Source organism: Pleuronectes platessa, chromosome 3, assembly GCF_947347685.1.
Source record: "Pleuronectes platessa chromosome 3, fPlePla1.1, whole genome shotgun sequence".
Classification (NCBI taxonomy): domain Eukaryota; kingdom Metazoa; phylum Chordata; class Actinopteri; order Pleuronectiformes; family Pleuronectidae; genus Pleuronectes; species Pleuronectes platessa.
Window position 1 is genome coordinate 7,348,381 of NC_070628.1, and position 13,417 is coordinate 7,361,797.

The following is a 13,417-nucleotide window of genomic DNA, read 5'->3' on the forward strand; positions in this document are numbered from 1 at the left end:
TATTTTTGTCAGAACACTTCCAAGTTTTATTTAGTATTTGTACAGGAATGCTGTAGTTTCTCACTACAACCACTAGATGTCAGAATGACAATATTTAATCTGACTGAAGCAGACGATACCGCTCAGATTATAAAACTTTCAATGAGTATTTTAATTTATTAAGGTGCCATTGACTTTTATTCAAAGAAGAAAACACTTCCTGTACCGGTGGTACTCCCCCTGTTCGAGATATTTTTTTTAATAAATTATTTACATTACATTGAGCTTGTTTAAAAACAATTCTGGAGAACATTTCATTTTGCTTTTAGTATTTTCCTTGAACAAGCAAATATTAATACAAAAAAACACCAAACACCAAATGTTATCATATATAGTATATGTATATATCATATATACAGTGTGTATATATACATATACTATATCTGTCTTAATGACAACTACTCCATACATAATTAAAAAAGGACAAAATAATGAGCAACTTTCAGCAATTGGATATAACCGGACAAACTTATTATTGTCTATTAAAGCAAAACGGTCAGTCCCTAAATCTGTTGGTCATGCCAAGTGCTATGAGGAGTTTCTGGCGAAAGGCCGGCACCCTGTCCTTATCCTCGGGCCAATCCAGGATACAACACGGTCGCAACATGCCCCTGCGGAGGTAGAGTGTGCGGGATAACTTGTAGTCGTGCACATCCTGCAGGAAGACCAGAACCACAGAGTCCCTGCTGGCCTCAATCACCTGGTGCAGTGCTTGTTGGGCTTTGAATCTGGGGAGGACAGAAGTGGGTGGGGATGCAGAGGGACAAATATGAGAGCTTACTCTGATGCAAATATACAGCACTAATACAAAATTAAAGAAAATGTATTAAATCAAAGTTTGCTTTACTGTCTACACCAGGGATCCCTGAGAAGACTTTCAGTGACGACAAACACGATTTTCCTGGACCTCTTCATGTTCTCCATGATGGACTGGAGCACCGACACCCCAGCGACTGCATCTCGATCCTCCAAATAAAACTTGCAGTTTTCATTCTCCAGGGGGACCATCTCCCTCTCCACCCATCTGGTGTCCCTCTCCGCATGTATGATGTAAGCGTCAAACTCAAATTCCCTGCCCTCTTCGACACTGGCATTGCTAAATCCCAACGTGCGACTGACCAGTACGTTCCAGTAAAACTGAATCCTCCAGCCGTGGAACCGCACCAACAGGGCTGTTACCATAAGCATCAAGACAGTGGTGCTGCTCAGTAGGTAAAGAGCATAAAATGGGGTGTTGTCTCTGCAGGAGAGGGTGTCAAAGTGCATGATTGAGTGTTTAAAGTACGCGAGTGGAGTGTTGCACATATACTGGTCGCTGAGGTCTGGCACACTGGTCGTGTTTGTGCTGTTCAACCATGTCACAAACCACAGGATGCTCTCACACGTGCAGTCAAAGGGATTTTTGTCCATGACGAGTAGGCTGAGTTTTCTCATGGGAGTTCTGAACACTTCAGGCTTCACAGCTGTGATCATGTTCTTCTGTAAACGCAAGATCTGCAGGGACTTCAGATCGTCGAACACAGAGTCCTTGAGACTGTCGAGGAGGTTGTTTGAGAGGCTTAGCTCCCTGAGGTTTGTCAAACCTCTCAGCGCCTCCTGTGGGATCTCATCCAGCCCGTTGTTGTCCATCCATAAGGTCGTCAACATCTCTGCCCCTTTAAGATACAACACCGGCCCACCTGGGTTGGCGTCCTTCCACAACCGCGCCAAGTTGTTGTGTTGGAGCTTCAGCACCTTCAGGTTCCCAAGGCCCTTTAACATACTCTCTCTGATGTTCGCGATGTTGTTGTTACTGAGATCCAGGTAGGTGAGGTTGGACAGGGACTGGAATGGCGATGGATCCAGGTTCAAGGTTGTGCTGTTCAGACTTTTCCCCAAAGTCAGGACCCTCAGATTGGGCACATTGATGAAGGAGGCGGAGTTCAGCTGGATTTTCCAGTGGTTGTTGGACAAGTGAATCTCCTGAATCTGACCCAAGCCTTCAAACTCTTTTCCATTGAGAGTTTGTTGTATGAAATTAAAATCTAGAAGAAGAGTGGTGAGGTTTCTCAAAACGGAGAAGCTTCTAGGATTTATGTGTGCCATAGCTGTTGCTGTGAGATTTAGTCTTCTGAGAGGCGATCCGGCAAGTGACAATAAGGTTTTGTCTGAGATACTTCGGAGCGATATGCAACTACACCAGCTCATATCAAGCTCTTTAAGACTCGTCAAGCCTGTAAACGTGTGTTCTGTGATTTCGCGAAGTGCAGTGTGCTGTAACATTAAACTCTCCAGGGCGCTTAACATTTGGAAAGAGAAATCGTCGATTATCGGGGTGGCAGAGGCTTGACTTTTCACCAGGGCTTTTGTCATTGTGAGTTTTGTCAAACTCTTTAGCCCCTGAAACGTGGCCTTTGTCACGTGCTTGATCTTGTTGTCGGTCAAAACTAGAGCCTGAAGTCTGGGGAGCCACCGAAACGTTCCTTCCTCTATTTTACCCAAGCTGTTCTGGGACAGATCCAGAAAGGTTAGATTTGCTTTCTGCAGCCCTTCAAAGGTCATGTTTGGGAGTGTGACCAGATTCATCTTCTGTAGAGACAAGGCATCGATGGATGTCGCCGACAGCTCCGAGCAGAGTTTGGAAAGAACATGAACGCCCATTTTGCTCCCATCCAGGATTAAAGTATGCAGCCCTGAAATGGACTGAAGGCAACCAGGCTCCAACTGCAGGAAAACAAAACAGAGATCTTGCGGTGAGACGAAAAAAGGGAAACAAAACACACCACTGAAACCAAGGCGCTACAACAAGTCTACTTCTGGTTTGGACAGCTCAATTTCATTTCCCATTTCCAGGCTAGTTTCTTACCGTCTTCAGAGGCACGGACGAGAGATTGAGGACTTGGAGAAGGGCTGAATTTTCAAGGAAAGAGAAGTCGTCTTTCTTCAGTGCGGTGAAGTCGTTGAACGCCAGATTGAGCGTCACCAGGTTGGGCAGCTGAGGCTGAGAGCTGAGCTTGGCCGACACCAGTTTGTTCATGGAAACATCAAGAGATTTCAGATTCTGAAAGGTGAATAAAGACAAAACAGTTACTGAACTGAATTGAATCCCCGAAAAGTGACCCATTGGTGTTATGGAACCTGTACCTTTAGTGCGGAGAAGGGCTCCCCCTGTAGCTTGAGCCTATTACTCGCCATATTCAACCATATCAGGCTCGTACAGTGACTCAGATCCGCCTCCTTCAGCAGGTGCACTTCGTTGTGTTTGGTGTTCAGCGTCTGCAGGAGCGGCAGCGTCTGGCACAAACCCTCGTCCAGCTTGGTGACACTGTTGTAGCTGACGTCGAGGTGGAGGAGCCCCTGGTAGGGGCTGAGGGACGCAGGGGGAATCTTCAACAGTCGGTTGTGGGACATGTCCAGGCTGGAGATGTTCCCCGGCAGGTAAGGAGGGATGGCACTGAGGCTGAGGTGGCTGCAGTCCGCTCTGCCGTCTTGCACTTGGCAGGACGTCTTCTTCTGATAGGCCAAGCAATGCTGCGGCCTCGTCAGAAAATAGCATCCGATGACGATCCATGTGAAGTGGAGGGAACGAGGGGAACACATTGCTTCAAAAACCTATGGAAAGAATAGAGTCAAATCTCAAGACAGCACAATATGAACAATCAAGACATTGTCCTATCTTAAAGTGAATCACTGTAAAAACAAAAGTTTGAAATAACTCGACTTAGTCTGATTTCTAGTGAACAAAGTATATTGAATGGCTTTGTGACTCAGCTAAATATTTGCCACCTCTCATCTTTCTTCATGTGACATCCTACAGGTGGATTGAAATGGGTGGATTGATACAGGTGGATTGAAATGATGTGATATGTCTGATTGAATATAGTATAATAATGGCACGTCTATATTAGAGAGGTTTGCATTGGAATCGGATCTGATGTTTTTGCAAATGATCGGTCCAAACCTGACCCGACCAGGCTTCATGAAGACAAATCAGAACAAACAATAATAATTTGGCACAACTGTAGGAGATATTTCTTCGTAACATATTATTTGATGTGGCCTAAAAATTCCCCAATAAACCTAATGCAGTAAGTTGCTGTGCAATTTTGAGTTTCCCGAACCTTCTAATTTCTGCAGTGTGTGGCAAACATGCTATTAAACAGTGAGCAGAGACAAAACACCACGAGACAATATGATGTGAATCCAGTATTCACTCTTCTTTCAGCTCATTTTTTTTTTAGATTAGATTAGATTAGATTAAACTTTATTGTCATTGCACAGTACAAGTACAACGAAATGCACTCTGAACCGACTCCAACCCACAGAGGGATATCCGGCTTTATAGCAACGACAAGCTCGGCTCACCTGCTAGTCTGCTGTTTGCTGCTGGTCTGGTTATTCAGGTTCACTAAATCTCCTGGCTGCATCATCTGACACTTTACACACTGACTTCCTTTATTAGTGAGGTGCAACTTTAATATGCAGCAATGTCAATTTAAATTCCAAAGACTTATCATTATTATAATTATGACACAGAATATATCGTTACAATAGGATAGTGATAGCACATAATCACCTCAATTTTGTACACACTATGACTGGGTTATATTTAGTGCCTGCAGATTTCTTACCCAATGTTCCCTCTGCATATTGCATCAATGCTTCATAGACTTCAAATAGGGACTCATGTATTTCCAGCTTCAATAACTCTGCTGCTGGTCATTGAGGAAGAGTCTCAGCTGCTTGTGAAGCTAACCGCAGCAGAACAGGAATATAAGGAAATGAGGCAGTGGACGCTCCGGTTTCACTTCCACATCAGGAGAAAGCTGGAGAATCATTAACTGTTTCATGTAAGAGGCTCAGAAGGCTTTTGGGAAGTCAGAATAAAATCCATACTAGACAGGAAGCGTTGTAATGAAGTTGTTATTTAATGTTATTAAACACGCATACCCGTTCCTATGATCAAAATGGCTCCGGACATTAGGAGGTGGCAACACGTTGTAAACAGGCTGTGGCACATTAAGATTTGGGGATTCTACCGTAATGTATGTTATACGGGGGAAGGTTGATATCAAACCAATTACATTCTTTTATATCTGCTGTCAAAGGATTGATTTAAATTGTCAGTTTAATCATAGTAGTCTACAATGGTTGATAAAGATTTCAATACGTCAAAACATTGGGTAAATTTGTGTTTAAATCAAAGTGAAGCCTGTGTTGGACAATTACCGTAATTGTACAAATAGAGTTGCAATACATTTATGAGGAAATAGAAACTCAGTAGAGACCACGCCTCTGTCAAGGTCCAGCAGTGTCAATATAAAACAAAATAAAAAATCACTGGATCCAGATTTTTATTTGGTTAGGCAACACATTTTTCACACTGATATTTATCAGTCTTTTGAAAAAGTCAGTAAATTAATCTCTCGGAAATCATTTAAAAATTATACTATAGCTATACTATAGTATATTGAATTTGAGATGTTTGGAGAGCAACTATTGGTGAACAGTAGCTTCAAAACCCTGACAGTGGACAACAGCATAAATTACTCACCATTGTGTTTGAGTTTGCAATATTTTGTATTGAAATTATAGAAACGTGTCTCAAACAGTGCATCCACATAAGCAAAATGTTTTATACATTAAATACCATGTTATTATAATACTTCCACTTGGTGTGTAGTTAACTTGGGCCTGTAAGTTTCATTATATTTGCCAAAGAATATGTGGTTATTTCATTGTTTGATCAGGATCAGAACAAAGTTTGTATTTATCAGCACAGCGATATAGTACTGATTCTGTCCTGGGTGGGAACAGTGGGCTGTACCTGGTCCTTCTCTCTCATCATCACCACCTTTCTGTCTTTTTCTCTTGGACTTGACTTCAGCCTCTTGTGCCTTTCCAAAGAAAAGTCTGTCTGAAGAAATCTCTTCATTTTAGTCTGTCTCAGTGAAGAAACACAAGTGTTACACAACACAGAGAGAGAAATGAACAGACGTCTCCCCTGAACGGTCCCGACTCTGGTCCGGAGGTAAAGCACGAAAGGTCAACACTACTTTACCTTGTATAGTTAAGAGAAGATGATCCACTCCATGGCCTCCACTCACTCACCCACCGCTGCCACATACACACACACACAAGCAATGGCTGTGATCATCAGACAAAGGAGCACATACTATTTTGCATAATTTATTTTTAGGCAGTTAAATCAGTTTTTTGGGGGGTGTTTGTGCTGCTGTGGTTGAACTTGTCTTCAGGTCATGACGTTCCACCCATTTAGCAAAACAAGCTGCAAGTACTTCACAATGATCTGAAATATCAAGTCCTCCCATCCAAAGATTATATGCTCAAGGTTTTACCGGCTGATAAAATTCCAAAGCATAAATGAGCATGCCCATAAAGTGTAGGTGATTTATGGATCTGTAATGATCCGTGTTTAAACAATGGGCTGTAACAGATGAATAGATGAGATACGTTCAGTGTGAAATGGCTTGAGAAATGAATTCTGGAGGCCAGAAACACATGAAGTCACATCTGAGTATGAAAGTTGACTCATCCAAATAAAATGTGACCAGTAAGTTTTCTGTTCTAAGAAGAACAGCGGCTTTAAAACCTAATGGTTCAGAGTTTCTGTTCTTAGCAGAATAAAGAGACTGATTCACTCACCTGTGTTTCCTTTAGAACACACTCTGCAACAATCTGCAGAAATGAGGGAATCCCCCGAAAACGCCCAGACATTGCTTCAAACGTGTATGTGTGTGTGTGTGTGTGTGTGTGTGTGTGTCTGTGTGTAGTTCCGATATGACTCATGTTGTGGGGAACTAAATCTTTTTACACATTCACATTAAGGGACTTTTTTACGAGGACAAAAAGCCAGTCCCCATAACGTAAATCACAATTTCAAGTTGGAAGACTTGTTTTAAGGTTAGATTTAGGTCTATGTTAGGGTTAGGTGAAGGGTGAGCATTAGTCAAGTTGTAACTAAGGTCAAGGTTAGAGTAATAGTCCATGATAGTCAATTTAATATCATTCAAAGTGTGTCTACATTTAGAGACCAACTTCAGACTAAATAAAAGTTGTTGGGCACACATTGTTTGATTAGGGACAAAGCCTCCATATTAAAACATGGTCCTGGGGACATCTTGCGTGGAAGTAACTACCACACAGGGGGTTTGAGTGTTACTTTTATTTACAAGTTTATTATATTGAAATCAAAATAAAGGTTAAGATTGTGGTCCATCCACTGAGCACTGAAGATTCATGTGATGTCAATGTCAATATCAAAGTCAAGATGACCTCATGGGCCCAAACATCAACATTTGATGGACGTTGTAGCTGCTGTGATCCCATGGACGTGTCACACTCTACTTAAACACTACATGATAACAGGATCAATATAATTTATAGGCTACTTTTACTGCAGTAAACATTAATGTGTGACCTCTATACACACATAGATACACTAACGCAAACTTCCTTTCACCTTTCACACCTTTGTTCATTTGCACTTTAAGAGTTGTGAGTGGGCAATGTTGATTCACTCACTCATTTACTTATTCTTATCATGTTATGCTATCTAAACATAGTTTTATTACATTGAATAAATTGACCATAAACTGTATATAAAGTTGACGTCGTCCTTACACCAGGTAAATGAAACGAGTGAAAAAAAACGAAATAAACACTAGAGGGCAGTACAATACTGTTACTGAGTCACTCAACGTCCCTGCAACAACCACTGCAGACAGGAAACGGTTTTTATTTATTGATTGTTGGTGATTTTGAAGGTTCATGGTCAACAAGGTAGATGCAGAATATATATCATGATTCATTTGGTATGTATAACTTATATACCCTGATTTATATGTCAGACAAGAAATTACATTTGTTTACATACAGTACTTTATCATCGGGTCTGACACATTGACTTTATATATATAAACATGACTTATGACAACAAGTTTATCCACATATCATGTACCAGCTGTTTTAGAAGGTACTATTCAATCCGAAGTATTATTATTATTATTATTTTTATTATTATTAATTATTGTTGATTTTATCGTTTTATGAATGCATGACTTTTGGTCCCACCTGTTGTTGATCACAGGTATTTTTGGTTGAATGTTGTCCCCCCCCCCCCCCCCCCCCCTTTCGGTGACCCAGCGATGCTAAAAAAGCAAAGCAATGAAAAGCATATCACCCACAGCTGTAAATCATATTAATCAGACTGTTTGCTTTTATTTGTGCAAATGGGTTTCGGCCGTCCAAGGTCCTTATTTGTTGCACACAGATCATTTTTATTTCTATTTCCATTTGTTTGTTTTCAATGATGAATTACTTCTTAAACAGCATATATCTTATTAAGTGTAATGGATCTCCCACAAGATATGCATCGCAAGTAAATGGAGTGAGGCTAATTTATTGGACTGTGTATATATATATATATGTATATATATTGGTGTCAGTGCAGTTCCAGGCTGCAAGGCGTTGCATTACAACAGCCCAAACACTAATAAATCTGAGTATAACCACACGGCTAAATGCGTCTTGAAAGGTCAGCAGTAATGTAAAAGCTGAAATGACCTGCTGCTGCTGCTGGAGGAGTCTTATAGATTTAAAGCAGTAGATCAACATAACCTGGACTCTTAAAGCACAAGCAATTAATACCCTGTTGTGGAATATTGGTCAGAGATATGTCATTACATCTCGGATTGACGATTGTTGACAACCTTCGCTTTAAACAGGAATACTGTATGTGCTTCTTTGTATAGAATTGCTCTAATCTCCTGTTAACAGTTCATTCAAAGAGCACGTCAGTGATTGGAATGTTCTCTGTGTCGTTTTCAATCTTCAGTCATATTACACCGGCAGTGACAGTGAACCACGATGTGATAATTAGCCTGACATTAGCTCTCATGGGAGGGAGCACGTGTCCTACATCACTCCCAGCGATGCCATTAATCCAAACAAACAAACACTGGCACAGTTCAAAGCCCCACTGAAATGAATGAGTCATCTCACAGAAATCCAAGAGGAGCTTTGATCAAAAATCTGTTTATGTTTGAGGCTCATTTAAAAAAAAACTTAGGCAGAATAATACTTTGCATTTATGAAAATCTCTTTTTCGCCATGCTAGTGATTCAGGGACCGTGATATCGATCTGTTGGCTGGTACACCACTTTGGTTGAGATGGAAAAAGCTCAACATTTGGATGGATTGCTATTTTAAATTGGACACTCATAGTCCCCAGAGGATAGATAAATAACTAGAACAGCACTCATAGAGGACATACCTCTGCCAAGGCCTAGCATTCCCTGAAAATCCGATTAGGCTGGGCCCTAAATTGCAATCCTTCTGACAAACAAACAAACCAGCAAACCAATGCACGGGGGTGGAAACATAACCATCTTTGTGGAGGTAATGACTCCTCTGACCTGCTTGTGGCTCTAGAACTTTAATATCTCATCATCTTCATGTTGGGCTGACAAATCATTGTATACTGACATTCATGGACCCACAGGATAGGTCCCCACAGGATGAATTGTATTCACTTTAAGCCCCTGAACCACCATCAGTTTAAAAAGTTTGTCTGTTTATAGGCTCAATAACACATGTTAACTTGCTAATACTGTTTTCTTGCAAACATATTGATTAGATGGAGATTCATGAAGAGGAGGACATAGAGCGTCCTATACAATAAAATTACATCACAGCATGTTTTTCTCTGTAATAAAATGAGTTTAGTGTTGCAATGATAGTGTGTGTGTCCACAGAGACACACACACTGTCCACATGCACCTTTCCATCCCCTCTGTTGTCCCCTTTATCCCTCCCTCAGATTAATAAAACAGGCCCGTCCTGAGATAGACCTCGGGCCGTCTGATTGGTTTAGTCCAGTGTTAAGCCGGGGAAGCTTACGGGGGCTTTGTGCCAATGGCTGGAACTGCTGAAGACCTGTGTGGAAAAGTGGGGAGAGCTAGCATGATCAGCACCGTGGTGGTCGAGTTAGTAATGTGATGAAACAGAGGGCAGATAAGTCTCAGGGGGTCGGGTGGTGAGGGTTCTGCAGGAAAAACAGCCATAAATATAAGCAGGGATGGAAAAAAAAGGGACGTGGAGCAGAAAGGGCCAAAGAGACCCAGAGCTAATGATGCTGCAGGGAATCGTTGCAGTTCTCCGTTCTGCTGTAGCACTGGATAAACCATGAGATGCTCTGCAAGGAGCTCAGGGGTCCGAACAGAGACGGGGAAGCTGCCAGAAACCAGGTGGAGATCAGATTCTCGGTGGAGACACAACTTGGCATCGGCCTGAGGGATTAGGGAGGAAGAAACCCTCCTGCTGAACTGGTGACTGGAGAGGCAGGCGTTGCTGTACTCACTGTAACCACAGTGCATGTCATGTGTACATGTGATTGAATGCACTCACGTCAAAGGGATAACGGGTCGTGGGGGCCGCAGCAGCAGCAGCAGCAGCTCCATCCGTGGGAGTGTGTGTGACACATTCTTCATCGTATCGGCTCCGGGGGTAAATCTCCTCTCCCTCATTTGCAAATCGCTGGAGTGCCGGAATGCCCTTTAGCAAAAGGTGAGTTCGCCCACATGGCTCTTCACTGCTGTACATGATGTGTTATGTAATGATGCACATTAACTCCCTCTGCCCATTCATCATCTATTCATTAGAAATTTGCATTACCAATGATGCCTTTACAAGATTATTGAGTGTATCTAAGAGGAGTGAATGAAGTACTCTCACAACAGAGCATGGTCGGGTGTAATGTGATGCATCTTACTGTCTTTGTTCGCTTTTACTTTTACATTGATATTCTACGAGCAGGGGGAAAGAAACCTTATTTCATCTTCACACGAGGCGGGTGAGGGAGAGGCGGGAAAACTACGCCTGCGATGAAGAGATAGATTAAGGGCAGGGAGAGATGTGGAGGAGAGGGAGGGTGATGTACGTACAAGGAATGGTGCAGGCAGCAGCAGTAACGTAGCATGTTCTCTCTGCCCTCTGCAGACACTGCAGTATATCTCCCCCTCCCCAGTTTGCTGACCAATGTTGTTTGGAGGTCGGACTCCACCGGCTCCGCCACCAGTGACAGCCACCGACACACAGCTTGTCTGTGGTAACACCTCACAGGCAGGGGAGGCGACTGCTGATTAGAACCACTGCATCACACGCAGGAGAGAACACAGAGCAGGGGATTCATGTGTTCCTCATCAGGGTTTGTCCTTGCAGTAATGAATTGAGCGCACTCACAGTTTAGACCACTCCACATGCATGTGCACTGAAGATGAGAGTCGAACCAGACACAGCAGAGTGGGCAGTTGGTGTCTGATGACTGAGATGTAGCATCCTTGAGAATTCAGTCTTGCACCCACGTGGAAGCTTTTATCCCTGAGTGCGATTACTTGAACCCACACGAGAGAAAATTAAGCTGACCTGCTATCATTCTGAGAGGTATTGCAAAGGAAAACCTGCAGTCAGCTGCAACTGCTGTGCAATTATCAACAAATTCATTGTGAATGCATGTTATTATAATTTTTTCTCGAGTGTTTCTTGTTGCTACGTGGTTTTCATCGCAAGCTATAGTGCTCGCCAAGTGCTGACTTAGGTCTCCTAGTGATCCTCGGGGGTGGCAGGACGTCAATATTCAGCTGGAATCAGCAGCATGGATCTACTACTGTGCTGTTACCTCTCTGCAGTGCAGCTCGCTATAGAGAGAGACAACGTCTGGGAACTACAACAGCAGCTTCAACTTATATTCAAATCAAACCAAATCAAATCAAATATACGTTATTGTCCCCATGGGGAAATTGTTACAGCAGCTGCAGAACAGTACATTGTACAACACACGACAAAAAACAGTTCCCAAGGACAAATCGTGTAAGACCCATAATAATGCTACTACTAAAAAGATATAACTCAACATTATACATTATTACTATTGATGAGAGCCCAAATCAAGGGTTGAGAAATTTCCTTCTGTGATTAGGCAACATAATTGTTTCTGTAGCTGTTAAATTCTAGCCAGGTAGCATGCAGTGGCTCTTTCACTGACACTTTAAAAGAAACCCTTGAACATACATCAGTTGGATAAGATCTACCATTAATCTTCGACAAAAAATATTTTTCATGTACTTTGACTTTTTGTTTAGTCCATGCTTCATCCGTTGGCATGGAGGAGGCGGGGATTATGAGCTATACTGCAGCCGGCCACTAGGGGGTGATCAAGACACAGTTCATTGTTAACATTAAAATACCAACTAAACCATTTTCAAAAAATCCAAGGAAAAGTAAAAGTGTTTGTGTAGAGTTTGAATTTATTTCCAATCTAACGTCCTCATGAATTAAAAACACATTTTATTACCTTGTTTTAGTTTCTCAGATCCTATTCACAAAGGCAGATCTGGTTGAATTTGTGTTTGCAGTCCTCAGACGGTGGTCTGAGCTGAGACAGCAGGGGTTTGACCGTGTGCTGTGAAAACGCTGGGAGACAAGTTGGCCTTGTCAGAGGCAGATTACACCTTTCACACAGCAGACAGTGTGCGTGGAGCGCAGGCAGAACTGTGTGCAAGCCCCTTAAGCTTCGGCTTCGACAGTCTGGCCGAGCCATGGATCCAGGCCTGTCAGTTATGGTTAGCAGACGGGACTTAAAACCACGTGGAGTGAGGAATCGCTGTGTAATAGCTTCTTTAAGCATATACAGAGGTTATAAGAATTGGGTTAGGGTTAGGGGGTAGTATATTAGATAGCTAATTTCAAGTTATAGAAACTCAGCCTTGAATCATCCTCTCTCAGACACTTACAGTAAAAACCTAATTTATTTAAAATGCTAATTCATACATTTAGCAATAGGATGTGTACATTTTAAAGGCATTCCAAGTGTTTTCACATTCAAGACCATTTAGCAATTGAATACAACTTATTTTATGGCTACCTTTATTTATTTAATATCATTTTATTTTAAGGCTTTTATTTAAAAATATAATAATACTCATTTGCTGCTAATTTAATAACATTTAGAATTAATTTAGAAAAACGTTAAATAATGAAAGTTCACTTTTTTGGGAGAGGGAGGTATTATATATTGCCTTTAATTGACAGGACAGACTAAGCATGAGAGAGGGAGAAGAAGTATAGAGCTAGCACCCATATGTACAGTACAGTGTAATAATGAAAATGTATGTGAAACTACCTGGCTATGTAAGGTCAGATGTATGCTGAGTGGAATTTAAGTTGGTGGATTATTACTGGTGTCTAATGGAGGATTTTACCGTCACTCAGAGAAACAAAGAGCAAAAGCAAGTATGTGTCCAATGCAAAATAAACATTTAAAATATTCATTATTTTTGATAGGACATAGTTAATTGTAGAGCAGAACTCGGTTGCAGCT

General features: G+C 41.8%; 1 protein-coding gene across 5 annotated transcripts; it reads right to left on the reverse strand.

Moving 5' to 3' along the window:
- On the reverse strand, nucleotides 1-6,199 carry tlr3 (toll-like receptor 3). Of its 5 annotated transcripts, none has more exons than XM_053419019.1 (6): nucleotides 6,080-6,190; nucleotides 5,846-5,959; nucleotides 3,163-3,630; nucleotides 2,885-3,079; nucleotides 887-2,742; nucleotides 1-767 (listed from the first exon to the last, which is right to left on the reverse strand). In XM_053419019.1, exons 2-6 carry the CDS (start codon nucleotides 5,951-5,953, stop codon nucleotides 536-538), a joined length of 2,859 nt encoding a protein of 952 aa, XP_053274994.1. In that variant the 5' UTR covers nucleotides 5,954-5,959; nucleotides 6,080-6,190; the 3' UTR covers nucleotides 1-535. The 5 variants fall into 5 exon arrangements, with proteins under 5 accessions (XP_053274994.1, XP_053274995.1, XP_053274998.1 ...); XM_053419020.1 differs by having other exon boundaries at nucleotides 5,846-5,931; nucleotides 6,080-6,118; XM_053419023.1 differs by lacking the exon at nucleotides 5,846-5,959 and having other exon boundaries at nucleotides 6,080-6,199.
- Between the last annotated feature and the right edge of the window lie 7,218 nt (nucleotides 6,200-13,417).

Bases quoted from the DNA above. Each gene is read 5' to 3' on its own strand.
- tlr3 (XM_053419019.1), bottom strand. From the start codon at position 5,953: ATGAAGAGATTTCTTCAGACAGACTTTTCTTTGGAAAGGCACAAGAGG. The intron at 3,080-3,162 runs GTACAGGTTCCA...TTCACCTTTCAG, and splicing joins AGCCCTTCTCCGCACTAAAG to AATCTGAAATCTCTTGATGT. The intron at 768-886 runs GTAAAGCAAACT...TGTCCTCCCCAG, and splicing joins AGGGATCCCTGGTGTAGACA to ATTCAAAGCCCAACAAGCAC.